At 33.8% G+C, this 16,635-nt stretch overlaps 1 protein-coding gene across 4 annotated transcripts; it reads right to left on the bottom strand.

Annotated features, from left to right (window-relative positions):
- Positions 1 to 4,100: 4,100 nt before the first annotated feature.
- On the bottom strand, positions 4,101 to 9,072 carry LOC111298002 (shaggy-related protein kinase alpha-like). 4 transcript variants are annotated; one of them, XM_022892658.2, is made up of 13 exons: positions 8,917 to 9,072; positions 7,775 to 7,943; positions 7,541 to 7,633; positions 7,346 to 7,405; positions 6,979 to 7,251; positions 6,816 to 6,890; positions 6,598 to 6,654; positions 6,363 to 6,503; positions 6,221 to 6,271; positions 5,311 to 5,406; positions 5,116 to 5,199; positions 4,555 to 4,657; positions 4,101 to 4,455 (listed from the first exon to the last, which is right to left on the bottom strand). In XM_022892658.2, exons 2-13 carry the CDS (start codon positions 7,880 to 7,882, stop codon positions 4,373 to 4,375), a joined length of 1,224 nt encoding a protein of 407 aa, XP_022748393.1. In that variant the 5' UTR covers positions 7,883 to 7,943; positions 8,917 to 9,072; the 3' UTR covers positions 4,101 to 4,372. The 4 variants fall into 4 exon arrangements, with proteins under 4 accessions (XP_022748393.1, XP_022748392.1, XP_022748394.1 ...); XM_022892657.2 differs by having other exon boundaries at positions 7,775 to 7,946; positions 8,925 to 9,060; XM_022892659.2 differs by having other exon boundaries at positions 8,921 to 9,049.
- Between the last annotated feature and the right edge of the window lie 7,563 nt (positions 9,073 to 16,635).

Below are 16,635 nucleotides of genomic sequence, written 5' to 3'. Positions count from 1 at the left end.
GAGCATGGTGTTAGGTTCTCACCATGTCAGAAAGCAATAATATTATGAGGACTAGGGTTGTAGGCTTCTATGAGAATTCAAGCGTTGGTGCTAAGGACCTTGATCCCTACAGGTTAGATATGGGTGTTCGGGGCCATCTTAAGAATTGTGGTTTGATAAGTTGATGGGAGTTGGGTTCCTCCCTATCAAGGTGCGACCTTACGGGTTCAGAGCCAAAAAATGTTCATGAGCATGTGGCTTGAAAGATCGATATTAAGCTATCCATGGGAAACTGGACTCGAGAAATGTTGACCTTGACTATGAGTAGTCTTGGTACCGTACAAACGTGTGGTTTCGGTTTAAAGAATGCACGGCCCATGATATTTGGTATCAGAGCCTAGTTTAACTCAATAGTGGGATTAATGCAGCCTCAGGTATGAGCATGATAATGTGATATTAAGGTAGTGCTAAGCTAAAAAAGAACTATCGAGATGCTAATGCAGTTTTGTGGCTATGAAGGCTCGGGAATGAGCCAACGATGCATGCTATAGGATAAATTGGCCTGGGTGGAAAGATTTCGAGTAGGCTCTTGGATGTCAAGCAAAAGGGCACAAGAATCGAGCCTCACCTAGCGGAAGGTGTTGGTGCATGTGGGCATGTAATGCCTTTACAATGGGAAAACCATGATGAGATCGAAATGCAAAAAGGCCTTACACCATGAAATGGTGTCGAGTAAGGCCATGTGGGTCGAAGCAAGTTTTGTCTTGAGGGACATAAGTCATGCGTAATGAGATCAATTATTAACGTGTGCATTTTTTGTGTGGTGCAAGTGCCCTAATAGGGTACAAGCCGAGTATTTAGGTCTAAAAGTGGAGCCATTCTATAGAGGTAGATAAGTTTGAGTTGGCTGAAGATTGAAGCCATGAGTTTGTGACAGTTGGTAGCCCATGAGTTTTTGGGGTCAGAGGATGGGGAGATTATGTTAGTTAGTGAACTATGTTTGGTGTTGGTCGAAAGAAATGGCCTTATGAAATGTGGTGGTTAGTAAATCACAACAGTGTGCAGTCTAGTAAAACGAGCAAGTGGGAATTGGCCAGTTAACAAGGCCTTGAGATGTATGAGTCAGAAGATCAATCGAGTTGAGTAAGTCGATGGTATTGCCATTTGAGTTACATCCTATCAGTGGGCTGGACGAGTTTAAGCAATGCAAAGGATAAGCCGATGGTGATTGAGCTGATTAGGATTTGAGTAGATGTTGGCCAATGAGATGGCCTTGAGTCCAAGCGGGTCAATAGACTTTGAATGCTGAGTAGGTTAGTAAACCCTGAGATTGAGTCGATTTGTAGATCCTTGAGCATCGAGTGGGCTTAAAGTTGCCCTTTGTGAGCTATACCAGAGTCAAGGCAAGTGATTGTGGAACCATTGTGGAGATATGGTTGCGTACAGAGCTGAGTTCGAGTAAAAATGGGGGATATTTATGATTCCTTGTGGAATCAAGCCAAGGTAGTGGAGCCTACAAGTATTGAAACTGTGTTTGAGTCTAAAATTGAGTTCAAGATAGCGAGCATTAAGATGTCGCTACAAGGGTAGTTGGCCAAAGGGTCACACCTAGAGAGGGGACCTTGGAGAGGCCAAAAAAGACCTTAGTTGTGAGATGATCGAAGTGTTTAAATGCCACCATGCTACGGTCTATCATGGGTGGTATCGTATGAGTGCGGTTGACCTAAGCATCACGTCCAAAGGGGCTCATCGAAGAGTCGATTTTGTAAAGGTGCAATTGGTGTGATGGGTCACGTCTAATGGCGCATACCAATGTGTGGCAAAGTAGATGGTCATTCATTCTATTGAGAATCATGTTTGACAAAGGTGTCTCAAGGGCACAACATGATGTGATCATGGGTGAATTAGTGTAGTGACATGTACAAGAAATGGATTAAGTGTAAACCAAAAGTGAAATCAGCACAGATGTGCATTGGAGTTGACAGGATCCCTCTACATCGACAATGGATGGGTATTATGGGCAGTGCCTCATGTGACGGGATCTCGACTCAATCTTTGAGGGTATAAGTGGGAGACATATGAGAAAATGTCAACTGTGTACAGTAAGAGAGTTAGGTATGCTCTTGGCGTTGATGAGGGCATTGACATAGTAAACAGGGAGAGTGTCATGGTTAGGCCTTGGTGTGCTTCAGTCTTTCCATGAGTGACCCTGAGCGGAGCAGCAGTCAAGGCCTTATTGACGGGATAGTGGTTCTAGAGCTATGTGTGGGTATTTTAAGCATAGGAACATGTTGCTAATATTATGTGTGGGTAGTGTGAGCCATAGGGCCCAAGATGTGTGGGCAAGTACAAGTTAGTGGACAGGTGCGTTGGAGTTAGTTACCCAATCGGGTACTGTTGGTCGAAGTCGTGTGTGGGCACCTTCATGTGGGTTGGTGGGGCAATAAGTGGAATGCTAGAATTTTGGTGACTAAGAGAAAAATCACTAGGCCTTGAGTTGGGTGAAGAAAAGCCTTGAGATGTCTAAGGAAAAAAGTGTCTCCATTTCAAACATTTTTACAATTCGTAGTAAGAGGCTTGGAAAAGCTCTTACGCTCTTTATAGGGGACAACTAGTGTCAGCTCTCCACCACCCTCTTGGCTAACGGGCAAGCGAGGGCCTGATTAGTTTGAAGTGAGCTATTCTCAGGCACATGTGATGTCTAGGTGGGTGGGCATCGTAGGGTTGCAAGTGTGACGTAATGTCTCTTCGAGTCATGGTAAACTCGAGGACGGTTAAGACCGGTAAACCCGAGGACGGTTAAGGTCGACAGGTCTTGTATCGTGCCTTTGCGTTAAATCATGAGGTTAAACGGTAACGTTCATTATGCCTTTCGATTTCCCTTCCTTGAGTAAGAAAGATCATGAGATGGTGTTTGTGTAGGAAAGGCACCATCGAGCTTGAGGGATAAGCGGGCTAGCAAGCAGTCACACTGGTAGACCTTAATAGCCAATTGGTAGAGGGGTGCTGCACCTGAGGTAGCACACCTAAGTCCCTGAGATGGGACATGCATGATGTTGAATGTCCATCATGCATGGGGGTAGCCTAAAATGCGGTTAAAGGCTAAAGCCTTAAGAAATAAGTTTCGTTGGATGAGATGAGCGTAGAGGCTCCAAGTTAACTGTTGATCAGCATGTATGTTGTGCTTGCGAGATTTTGACATAAAAGTATACGTACGATACGAGCGAGCATGGTGTTGAGTTCTCACCATGCTAAAAAGCAATAATATTATAAGAATCGAGGCTACAGACCCTGAGGAGAATTCGAAGGTCGATGCCCAGGATCTTGATGCTTACGAGTAGAGAAGGGTCTTAGGGTCACTTTAAGAATCGTGAGCTAATGAGTCGATGGACTTAGGTTCCTCCCCATTAAGGTGTGACCTTACATAGTCGGAGCTAGAAAATACTTATGAGTATACGGCTTAAAGGATCGATATCAAGCTATTCATGAGAAAATAGGCTCCAGAAAGATTAACATTGACTATAAGTAATCTTAATGCCACATAAACACGTAGTTTCGATCTAAAAAATGTGCAACCCGTGACACGTGGCTTGAGGCTTTGCACTTTGTGAATCATTCTTTGGATGGAAGCATTTGCGGTTATCTCCGTACTGACAAAACTCCTTGAAGAGGAAAAAGGAAACAATCCAAATGAATTAATCCAGTAAACCCAGATCTATCAACTCTCCCACCAGTTTTAGTTGAGGAGGAAATCAAAGGTTTTCAACTTCTACTCAATTAATTTCTCAAGATAATGCTACTCTCTTTCAAAAGCATTTTTCGACCAAGCATACATTGCCATTGCGATTCACACTGTAATGTTAAGAAACAAAAACTTCAAAATAACACAGCCTCAGGCAAAAGGAAAAAAAATGCTTAGACTAATAATAATGGCCATTGCGGTTCGCGGCGTAATACACAGTAACTTTGATATCCAAATTTCCGATCAGGAAAAGACAGGACAGTCCAGAGAGTGCCCAAAGCCAGCCAGTAACAGCATGCTTGAGACTTAAAAAGAGTCCAAAAACTACTTTCAAATCCACAAATAACCTTCTTAAATTGCTGTCCAGAACAGATGCACATTCAAATAAATTGGGATCTTTCCTTCTCTGAGATTACATACAACACATCGAAGTAAATGTTTGTTTCCATCTATTATGGAAGTTAAAATCTGTTGCGATATACAGAAATATATTTTTAAATTTGGACAGGACGGGGGATTATGTCTAAATCTGCTTTTTCGTAACAAGGTAACACAACACAGGCATACAAGAATATATTTGCATAGATACGGAAACAACACAGCTTCCATAAGATAATACACTTTTGCTACTTCGTTACATTTTGCATCAAATTACAATCCGACAAAAGGACAGTGCTTTCTTGCCTGCTCCGGAATCAATTTCGCCAAAATCTCTACTGGAACACCCTTCAGTTCTAGTGGACACAGCAACACCATCAATAATAATCAATCATACATCTCAACAAAAATCAATAAGCTTATTATAAAGATTATGTTTCTCAATCATTCCGTACCATGAGATTTAAAGTTAAATAGTGGCAGAAGGAAACGACCATTAGGCAAGCGGGCATTTGGATCGCGCAACTCATCAAAGAAAGGATGGATCAAGGCATCCAGCTACAACATTAGTAACACTTCTAAAATGAGATGCATGAAGCAGACACAAGAATTATATAACTAGGTAACCACAATAATTTAAGCTCTTTTATCTTCTCCGCTCACAGCCACAAACCCCCCCCCCAAAAAAAAAAAAAGAACCAAAAAAAGAGATAAAAGAACACATTAACCTTCCTCTTCTTTGCATGCGTAATTAGTAACACCAATGTATAACAAAGGCCAAGGGAACGAGTTAACAATCACACAACTAACCCACATAGATTATGAATTTTAAACTATTCATAAACCACCAAGGACTTTTTTCTCAACTGATATTTTCAACTCCCTTTTTAATCAGGAAGGAACCTCCATAATTGGAGTTTACTCCTGAAGTCATACTAAAGCAACTTGAAGGAAAAGCACAAAGGAAATAGATGAAGCATAATAAATAATTTAATATAAAGATTTTATATACTCACAGCAGTGCAACGGAGATTAGGAGAGTATTGGAGTAATCTTGACACCAAATCAACAGCTTCAGGAGGCATCCGCCTATGGAATATCTAGAACAAATATATATTTATATAATATATATATATATATATATATATATATTGGATGACAAGTTATGGAAATAAAAGACCATTTGCACACCCTTTCTTTATTGTTAATACCTTGTGCCATGGGTGAGCCTTAATCTGAGGGAATTTGAACTCTGTATAGTTAGGGTTCATGCACTTAATTTCCTCTCGAGTTGGAGTGCCCAAGACCTTGAAAACAGTCACATAATTATCATAGTTAAAGAGAAATGGTCAATTTGACATTGGAAATGACTAAAAATATGACACAAAAGTAATTACAACCAAAGTTATTGGTCCAAGCACACCAACAAATGACACATCCACCAGGAACATAGGGATTTCATGATGTTAACGTTAACAAAAGCACTGGTAGGAACCCTGATAAATATGTCAACGTTTGCACAAGCAGGAGGAAGAGAATAGGAACCATATTTTCTTCAGCTGCAGATATTCTAAGACTGTGTGGAAGCAGGTCTTGCAGCTTTGCAATCTACGCAGAGAGGTTGCTGATTGGGAGGAGCTACAGTGGGCGGTTAGCAAGATTAAAGGGAATGCTCTAATTTCTATCCTATTGAGACTGGTTTGGGGGGCATATATACTTGATTTGGAAGGAAAGGAATAAGAGGCAGTTTTTTTCTGAGGAATGTACTGGTGAACAGATTCTGAGGCAGATAAAGGAAGCAGTCAGTCTAAGATTGCTTGGAATAAAACATATTGTTTTTGATCATGTTAATAAAGAGTTAAGTGAGAGATGGGGACTAAGTAGGGATATATTTGCAATGTAATACTTGAGTGTTGAGTTTGACATTGTATGTACAGTCATTTCGTAGCAGTGTTCTGCTGCTTCTCAGATAATGAAATTACAACTTATCCAAAAAAAAAAAAGTTTCATCCTGTCATCCACTCAACATAATCAACATAGAAAAGTCATTCTTGAAAGCATACAGATATATGTATACGTCACGCTTGCACTAACTAATAAATTAGTCAGAAATTGAAATACCTTAATAATCTCAACAAGCTGGTCGACTCCACTCTCACCAGGAAATAGAGGCTGACAAATAGAAAATTATTTAATACAACACACCAAGGATAATTTAAGGCAATAATAACAATAATGAACCTCATATGCACAAGCTTCCTACCTGTCCAAGTAACAGCTCAGCAAGGACACAGCCAGCAGACCAGATGTCAATGGCTGTAGTGTACTCAGTTGCTCCAAATATTAGCTCAGGTGCTCTATAATACCTTGAGCAAATGTAGGATACGTTTGGTTCCCCTTTCACCTAACATAAGAAAATATAAAATAGTAAGAGCTAAGAAAAATCAAAGATTGATGCTTTAACAAAAAAGTAAAAGACAATAGAAATCACAACATACCAAGACTTTTGCACTTCCAAAGTCACATAGCTTAACCTGATGTGTATGTGGATTTACCTGCAGGGAGGGTAAAAAAAAAACTGAATAAGTCACTGATTTGCCACGTATAAGATATAGCAAAGAGACTTGACAAGTTCATTCATCAAGCAGATAAAGAAACAGGGGTACTACTATAATCAACCAACAAGGAGGTAATAGAAATAGATATTTGAACATACCAAAAGGTTTTGAGGTTTAATGTCCCGATGACACACACCAATGCAATGATGGATGTAAGACAATGCCCTAAATATCTGCCAAGAATCAACCTTTATTAGCATCTCAACCAAGTTTCAATTTAAAAAACACGAGAAACCATCTTTTGAAAAACCAACACTATACCTGGTATGTATAAAGTTTCACGTATATCAATGGCATCCTTTGGTTCAACTTGTTATAGTGCTTGATCACACGATGAACAGTTTCAGGAAAATAATCGAGTACCAAATTAAGATAAAGTTCATCCTTTTCAGTTGTTGAAAAAAAGCAATGCTTCAAAGCTATAACATTTGGGTGGTCAAGAAGATGCATTGTTTGCAGCTCACGGTTCTTGTACCTCTTATCTTGAAGAACCTTCTTTATAGCAACAGTTTCACCAGTCTCTAAGCACTTAGCCTAAATTTAAAAGAACAACAGAATGTCCATTACTAATTACTTATGAAGATTAGCATGTTATTCCACCTTTCAGGAAACAAACAAGAGTCTTTACCTGGAAGACAACTCCAAATGATCCATGTCCAACCACTCGTTCAGCCATGTAACTTATTGTCTGGAATTTCAGAAAGAGAGGGATATGAGGAGAAGATGACATTTGGTGATGTTTTGAAAGAAAATGGGAAAAGAGATGAAAAACTTGTACTGGCTCACTCAGAGCAATAGCATTCTCAAGGCACAATCAGATTACCTGTTTTGGCTGACCATTTCTACCACCAATAGTTGTCACAATTATATGCCCTGTCTCTGTTCCATTACCATCCACAATTGTTGCTTCCATTTCCTACAAATTTAAGATGATCCATGAGAGGTAGTTGCATTTTTTTATGAAAGCTAGTTGCATTTTTGGTATGAGAAAAAAAAAGCAAAAGCAGGGAATCATAATGGTAAAGGAAAAAAAAACGTAAAACAAAGAAATGCACACTTTGTCATCTCTAATTTTCATGTCATTCATCTCCTCAGGTAACTTATCAACAGCAGCAGCACTAGACTCTCTTAAACCAGATGTAGGCGCCACGCCAACAGAAGCCATCTGTAGTACAAAGGTGTGTCCTAATCCTGTTAATATTCCACCTCAAAAGCCAATAATTTATCTACAACAAAAAAACGAAAAAAGATGTTAACAAACTCGACTGAGATGTTGCTATTATGCTACAAAAATCTCCATCATTTCCACAACCCATATTAACTCAACAATAGAGTTGGGTATAAAATCATACTAACATAAAATATACCCAAAAAATAATCAAGTGAACTAAGCACTAGGACCTATGTAGCAGTTCAAGCTTTGCAAAAAAATCACTTAACCAGTTTGAAAAAAAAAAAAAAAAGAATTCAACAGATACCCTTGATTTAAATCAAAAAAAAAAAAAAAAACAACAAACAACAGTTTTGAGTCCATCAAATCACAAATCTTTTATCTTACAAATAGTAGGAAATCTCCATATCTAGCTAAATAATGTCTTTACAATATCATAGCTTCTTAATTAAGAAAGAAAAAAAGCTAACCCAACTTAACAAGCCACATACCAAATAAAAAGAAGCATATAACGTTTTGGCAATTTCATTAATTACAAGCACATATTGCCAATTTTTTTTATGGGGGATTTCAGAATATGAATACAGTTAATCATTAAGGGCTCATCAAGCAAATGCACATCAGCAACAAAAAAAAATCCTTTCCATTTAAAAACTTACTTAAGTGTTGAATATACAGAAACACATAAAAAAAAAGGCAGAGGGATATCCATTGAAGGAAGCCTAAACAAGAAAAAAAAAAAAAAAACCATCTTCAACCAATTCCTGAATAATAATAAAAAGTATAAATTTATTTGAAAAAAATTACAAAAATAAAGATCTCAAAGGTAAAATTCAACCACAAAAAAAAATCTTTTTTTGTGGAAAAAGAAGACACAATCTGCGGATCCAAATCTGAAGATGAGCACCAAAAAGATCGTACTCGAAACAACACGATCCAATGTAATTTAAGAAAAGATAAAGAAAAGCATGAAATATATATACAAAAAGAAAAAGAAAAAAAGCCAAGAAAGAGAGGGAGGATGATACCTACGGATTGAAACACGAAATAGAGAAGAGGACGAGGTGTATGATTAAGCAGTAGCGTTAAAGAGGGAGGAATGGAAAAGGAAGGAAAAGTAGGGGAAATGTTTATATTGTGGTGGTCGTACTTTTATTTTATTATTATTTCAGCTTTCCTTTTTTAAAATATATAAAATTTCTGTTTTATTTATTATTTGTTCTGAATTAGTGGTAAAATAAAAACGTAGTAGAGTAGTTTTATTTATATTTTACGTTGTTTTGTTTTGTTTTTTTTTTTTTTTTTGTGATTATATATAAATAAATAAATAAACAAACTGACAAGCTGAGTTGAGTAGGGAGGTATGACATGTTAAGTCGACAGGTTAAGGTGGTTGGTTTGGTTTGGTTTTTTCTCTGTTCTGGTGGTTCAAACGACTCTTACTCCGACACTCACTTCATATTTTAAAGCTAATATGAAGACAATAATATACTAAATAGCAAAAAAAATTAAAAATTATAATATTAATTTATAAATTAACATTTAAATTCAATTTTAACCAATTAATTATATGTTCTCAAAATTATATTAATATAAAAGCATATTATTTTTAATTTTAATTATATATCATTTTTATGAAATTAATTTTAATTGTTATGCTTGATAATAATATAAAAAAGTTTTATGATTGCAATAGTGTGCAAGTGGAGTTTATCACTACTATATTAAGTGTTAATTTTATTAAAAATATATAATCTCTTTTATATTTCCAAAACCAATTTTTTTTTATAAAAAATATAACCAAATTCTTTATCGGCCAAAAATTTTTTTATCCTAAAAAGAAAATGAAAAACTGTAACCATATTAACTATTATACACAAAATTTTGAGTCATCTAATGTAAATATATGGTATCACCTCGAATCCAACCTGAGTTCATTAAAAGAAAGATAAGGTTGAGGTAAAACTCAAAGCAAAAAATATGGAATACTAATTTTTTTGGGGTTAATATTCTATATGGGTCCTGAACTATTATAATTTTTTAGATTTGGTACTTAAATTAAAAAAGTTACTAAATATGTACTTAAATTTTGAAATTATGTATCAATTTTGTCTAAGAGTTAATTTCATTAGCTTAGTTGTCGACTTGACTATTTAACCAACAAAAATCCATCATTTGGACACAAAATGACATATAAGCATGATATGGATTACTTATGTGGTCAAATATTGATTAACCCTAACCTAAATAAAAAAAAAAAAAACCTTAAACCAAGGTAAAAAAAAAAATCAAAATCAAAATTATAAAAAAACCCCCCAAATCATTCTTCTGTTAGTACCCAAAATTTAAATCGTTCTTCTGAGAATCAAATAAGAAAGTAATAGAAAATACGTTAATTTGAAAAGTTTTAGGTTAGATTTGATTATACCATTTGATCGAAATATTGAGTTTCGTCGCTAGAACAAGACAAGTCAAGAGCATTGACTGGCACGAGGGAATTCAACCGACACAAGAAGATTTCTAGAGTATTTAGGTTTGATTTTGTGAAGCAAAGTGAAAATCGATTGGGAGTTATAAAAATTTTTAAGGTATGCTGATTTTTTTATTTTTTGATTTAATGTTACAGTAGTTTTGGAAATTATGACTTTTTTATTTCAAATGCTTTTTTATTCAATAAGAGTTTATACGAGCACAACACTTTACTTTCATATACCTTTTTATTTGGGCACATCACTTCCTTTTAATCAATATTTACATGTCAGACTGTATGTTTGGATTTTGCAATGTGATCCCAATTTGTCTGCATTATTGTATTCTTTATACTATTTAAGATTTTGTTTATTCAATTTTTGTTACTTTTGATGTAGCTAAAATAATGACTTTTATGATGTTTCCTTTACACATGCATTTAGGTTAGAAATTTATTATAAATTCGAGAATAAGTTATATGGGTGGGCATGTAGATATATGGAGTATAGATCTTGATGTGATTTCATTCACTGTGTTATGTAACATGGTTAAAAAGGTTGGGTAGGGTACTACTACTATGTTTTATTACTTGAGATGATAATAATATATGTGGGTTGGCTGACAGTGATAGTAATTTGAGAGATGCATTTGTATATGTGATTGTGTTGGATGCAGGTATACTTGAAGGTTCGCATGAGGGTGCAAAGGAGGGTCAATTTTAAAATAATGAGAAAGAACCCTTTGAAGAATATAAGTGGAACTCAGATATTGATAATGAGAAAATACAGAATATTAGAACATCATACTCTAAATTTTTTTTAAAAAAAAAGAAAAGTAAGGTAGTGAAAAGTAATAAGATCTCACAAGAAGTAGATTTTGAAGGTCTTTTGCAAAAGATCAAGAGAAAAAAGAAAAAAGTAAAATAGAATGAGGTATGTGAGAATAGTGGGGTTGGGACAAATCAAGAGGATGATATAGATTACATAGACTTTTCAAACATAGGTAGTTATGAAAGTTGTGAAGATGGGGACATTGTATGTAAGAAAAGTAAGAAAAATACTTTGACCTTTCAGATCTAGATCTTGGGTTTGAGATTGGCATGATTTTTTATAGTCTAAGACAATTCAATGATATATTGACCAATCATGTAATTGTAAAAAGGTTTGATTATAGATACCTTATGAATGAGAAACATAAGGTTAAGACTATTTATAAACATGAAAACTATCCATTCCTAATTTACGCTATGATAGACAACTATGATGGGTTGTTCAAGGTAAAGACATTGAAAAATGAGTATCACTGTACTATTACCTTCAAAAACTCGATGATAGATTATAAGGTGTTGACTGATCATTTTCTTTGATTTGCAATTGGTTGAGATAAAAAAAGCTTATAAAAAAAGAGTTAAATGATGATGTCATAATAAAAGTTTGTAGGAATGCTACGATGAGAGTTCAAGAAAAAATTACTAACAAATATCACTATGAGTTTTTAAGGCTATTTGATTATGTTGTTGTTCTAAAAATAGCAAATCCAAATAGATATGTAGATCTAGTGGTTGAAAGGCCTATAGCAAAGCATAAACCAAGGTTTTTGAGGTTATATGTTTATTTTATTGCACTTGATGAAGGATTTTAGAAATATTGTAGGCCTTTACTGTGTGTAGATGAATTTTTTTAAAGGTATCTTTAAAAACTAAACTTTTGGTTGCTATTGGTAGAGATACCAATAATTAAATGTATCTTATTGCTTAAGCATTTGTGAAGGTGGAGAATAAGCATACTTAGGATAGTTTTTGGATAACTTAAAAGTTTATTTTTAAATAGAGGATGGTGCTAGATTCATTATCATGAGTGACATGTAAAAGGTATATATGATAATTATATAATTTTGTTTTTTGAAGGTTTAAGGTTAGTTACTTTTGAATGTTTAATTAACTTTTTTCATTTATTATTGTAAGGTTTATGTAATGCCATAAGTTCTATTATTCTTAAAAGTTGAACACAAATTCTGTGTAAGACACTGGTTTGCCAATAAGAAGAAAACCCATTGAGGTAATGACCTTTATAAGCAATTTTGGATGTGCAGTAAAGCTACAACAAAGGCTGAGTTCAAAGCAAAAGCAAAAAAACCTAAAGATTTGAAACATACAATATTAACTGATATATTAAAAAAAAGGTCCTAAGCATTGGTCAAAGGCATTTTTTAGTATTAAATGTTTGTCAATGTTGTGGATAACAATATAGCTCAGGCATTTAATGCTAGAATTATTCATGTTAGGCATATATCCATCATTTCAATATTTGAAAAAATTATACATTATGTGATGTAAAGAATTATTGACAATATGACTAGATGTGTTAGGTGAACTAAGTTGCTCTGTCCTAAAATTTGTGAGAAAATAGAAGAACATAAGAAAGTTAGTGCTTTTTGTCATGTTGTATGGAATAGTAGTGATGGATATGAGGTTGAATGTTATAAGGATAGATTTGTGATAGATATGGGTGGGTGGAAGTGCATATATAGGTCATGGGATTTGATTAGGATATCATGTCCTCATGCTATATGTGTCATAATTTTTAAGAATGAAAAAATTGAAGAATATGTTGCATATATATATAAGAAAAAAATGTATAAGAAATACCATAGTAGTGTGCTGCCAATTATTCTTATAAACAAGTTATGGCCTACCACATAAATGGGAGACATAGACCTAGCACTTCCTAGAAAGATGTTTGATAGACTAAAAAAGAACAAAAATTTAAAGGTGGGTGAAAACTTAAGTGAGACAAAGTTATCAAATAAAAGAAAGAAGCTAAAGTGTTTAAATTTATTTCAAGTTTGGTCACAATTCAAATAAGTGTCCACAAAAACAAAACGAAAGTTACAATATGCATATATAATTTGAAGTTTAATTTACAAATTGATTAAAACCTAAGGTTATGTTTTTTATACATTACAGGCTAGTAACATAGGATAAGGTGAAGACATGAATACACTTATGCATCATGAACCTGCAAGATCAGAACATTATGCTAGAGCAATAACTACACCACTTAGAGTGACCAAACCCGCTACCAATCCACCTAGAGTGACCAAAGCCAAATCAGCAACCACACCACCTAAAGTGATCACAACAACAGCCATATCATCCAGAATGAACAAAATAGCAATAGCAACCACACCACCCGGACTGACCAGAGCTAGAGTAGTAGCCACACCACCCAAAGTGACCACAACAACAACCACACTGCCCATAATGACTCGAGTAGCAACCACACTACCCACACAAACTATAACACTCATAACATCACACAGACTATAGCAGGCATACCATTAAGATAAACTACAAAAACCAATGCAGTACTGAAAGCCACAAGACTTTTAAAGTTACCTGTCCAAAAAGAAAAATAAAAAATTAAAGAAAAACTTGTACTACTTAAAATTAAGAGAAGAACAATCATGCAAGGAATGGCATATATATTAATGAGAAAATAGGATTGCAGATATTAAATGTAGGGTTCTTTTATAATGTAATTTTTTATTTTACTGTTAGATTGCTTGGATTTATGTATATATGCTGATGAATTATATTTTATCAAACAATCTAAACTAAAAGGCCAAATGTTAAACTTTGTTCCAAAAAGTGCTAAGCATACATTAACATCAACAGCAGCTACACATGGTTTTTTAAATAAAGAGATTAATGGCCATTTAAATGGTGTTACCAAAAATGAAGATGAAAAATTTATTTTGGTCAAGGTAACCTATCTATATGTGTTACTAGATATGATTTTGATGCATTATTTGGTAATACTTTAATGGTTTCAATACATGATTTAATAGAGGAGTTGTTGGGCGTAAAAAAGAAGAGACAAACTTCAATAGCACTTGATGACACTTTAACTCTTTTACATAAGATACAAAGTATATAAGAAAGCCAAGTTGGGAAAAAATCAAAGAGCACCAAGTCCAGCAACATTTTTAGGAACTGATATGATTGTTGTTTGTTAACATGATAACTTTTTGTAACTTTTTTATGCTCTTTGTTTATGAATATGATGAATGTTGTTTCTGTTATTTTTGGATTTTCATGATCAATTATTTATGTGTATGAAGGTACATTGTTGGATGTTGTATGAATTACTTTTAGTTAATGATGAATGAAAGGGTTTCATCTTTTTTATAGTTTCATCTTGTTTCATCTTGTCTATGGATCAATTATGGATGTTGTTTATGTTCTTTTTGGATAATCATCATCATTTTTAGGAACTGATATGAATGTTGTTTGTTAACATGATAACTTTTTGTAACTTTTTTATGCTCTTTGTTTATGAATATGATGAATGTTGTTTCTGTTATTTTTGGATATTCATGATCAATTTATTTATATGTATGAAGGTACATTGTTGGATGTTGTATGAATTACTTCTAGTTAATGATGAATGAAAGGGTTTCATCTTTTTTATAGTTTCATCTTGTTCCATCTTGTCATGGATCAATTATGGATGTTGTTTATACTCTTTTTGGATAATCATCATCATTTCTTTTTGTGTAATGAGCAAAGAATTAATAAACTTGTTTCATGATGGATTATTAATGTATTGTTTCATCTCTTGTTTATGTAATGGTGATGGATTTAAATGAATGAATTAGTTTCAATCTTGTTTGTGTAATGATCAATTGGTTTCATTCTATTTGTAGCAACAATATAAACCAATTATCATAGTTGCAGACAACACAAAAAAGGATGGCTTATTGTCATTACAGGCGACATTCAATTTTGAGAAATAGAAAAGAATAAAGATAATGACAAAATAGTATACTTTAGCAAGTGGTACAAACATTATAGTCAATGTGAAAACAATTTACAAAAAATCAAAAGTTAAACTAAGTTGCAATAAGAAGACAAAAAAATTTAAGCAAATGGTGAGAAACAAAAGAAAAAAAATAATTAATAGATTTTTTAAATTAAAAAAATCAAAACCACAAAGTTTTGGTAGCATTTAACAAAGATCTAAACTGGGACACATAGTAGTAATTGCTTTCATTTCATTACTTCATCCTTATAATTGTTTAGAACAAAATATACAGTCATTCTACAAATTCTTAAAATTTTTCAATCTACCATAAAATAAACCCTAAAATGAAAATGAAAAAAAACCATTCAAGAAACTAGTAACACAATTTTGTAATACCATATTAGTCTTTGACCTTTTTGCTACCAATCCTTATATGATTTCTTTTTCATTTTCAAAACCCAAACCTCCTTCAAAAGCCTATTAACTTCATTATTATTTTAATTTTCCTTCAATGCAATAGTTTCTTTCCTCAACTCTTTGTTCTCAGCCAACAATTTATCTTTTTCAAATCTCAGTTCCTCATCCTGATTTGTATTTTCACTGTCTAATGAATGCTCATCTTCAACCCACTAAAAACAATCATAATTCACACCCTGCAAAACATTAACAGAAATAAATTCAATTTTATCCATCAATACAAAACTAGTTCTGCATAAATCAACAAATGTGAAGAATACCTCTTTAAACTTTTCACACCCATAAAAATTTCTTCTTGGATTGTTCAACGTTGTTGACCTACGAATTAGAGCCATTACTCCATAATAACAACTTATTGAAGTAAAATAATTTCTTGTTCTCGAGTTGCAGCTTGATCGTGACTACTTAAAATGTCCATTTCTCTTCAATGAATCTTCAACAAAACCTCTATATCTTCTTTCAGCCATTTTGCTTTCTTCATTTGCTATTGATTTCATGAATGTTGTAGCTTAGATTTCACAAGGTAGCAACTTCGATTTCACATGCTTCTTGCCAAACCCTTTACAAGTTTTGAATTTGTTAAAATTTCAGAGAATTTTTTGATTTTTCGATTTAAGGTTTAACTATTGAATTTGAGATTTATGGTTTAAGGGGAAATTATTATTTTTAACTAATTCACTTTTTTTTTTCAAAATATCTAGTCACATAAGCAATTCATATCATGCTTACATATCATTTTGTGTCCAAATAACGGATTTTTATTAGCTAAAATAGTCAAGTTAGCATTTAGACTAACAAAATTAACTCTTGGATCAAATTGATATATGATTTTAGAGTTTAGGTACCTATTAAGTAATTTTTTTAGCTTAAATATAAAATTCAACAAATTACAATAATTCAAGAGCCATATAGAACATTATCTTTTTTTCTTTTTTAAAGTAAAAAGCAGAGGAGGGAACCTTTGGGCCTTGGGACATTTCCAACAAAATCATACTG

Source organism: Durio zibethinus, chromosome 12 (assembly GCF_047325235.1).
Source record: "Durio zibethinus cultivar Kanyao isolate XHJ-2024 chromosome 12, ASM4732523v1, whole genome shotgun sequence".
Lineage (NCBI taxonomy): Eukaryota > Viridiplantae > Streptophyta > Magnoliopsida > Malvales > Malvaceae > Durio > Durio zibethinus.
The sequence above is the reverse complement of the archived record's forward strand: the minus strand, read 5'-3'. Positions and strand labels throughout refer to the sequence as shown.

What these genes read in the sequence shown, in the direction of transcription:
- LOC111298002 (XM_022892658.2), bottom strand. Translation starts at nt 7,882, where the DNA reads ATGGCTTCTGTTGGCGTGGCGCCTACATCTGGTTTAAGAGAGTCTAGT. An exon ending in TGAAAATTAGAGATGACAAA is followed by an intron (nt 7,634 to 7,774) that starts GTGTGCATTTCT and finishes TTAAATTTGTAG; the next exon opens with GAAATGGAAGCAACAATTGT. An exon ending in AGCTTGTTGAGATTATTAAG is followed by an intron (nt 5,407 to 6,220) that starts GTATTTCAATTT and finishes ACTGTTTTCAAG; the next exon opens with GTCTTGGGCACTCCAACTCG.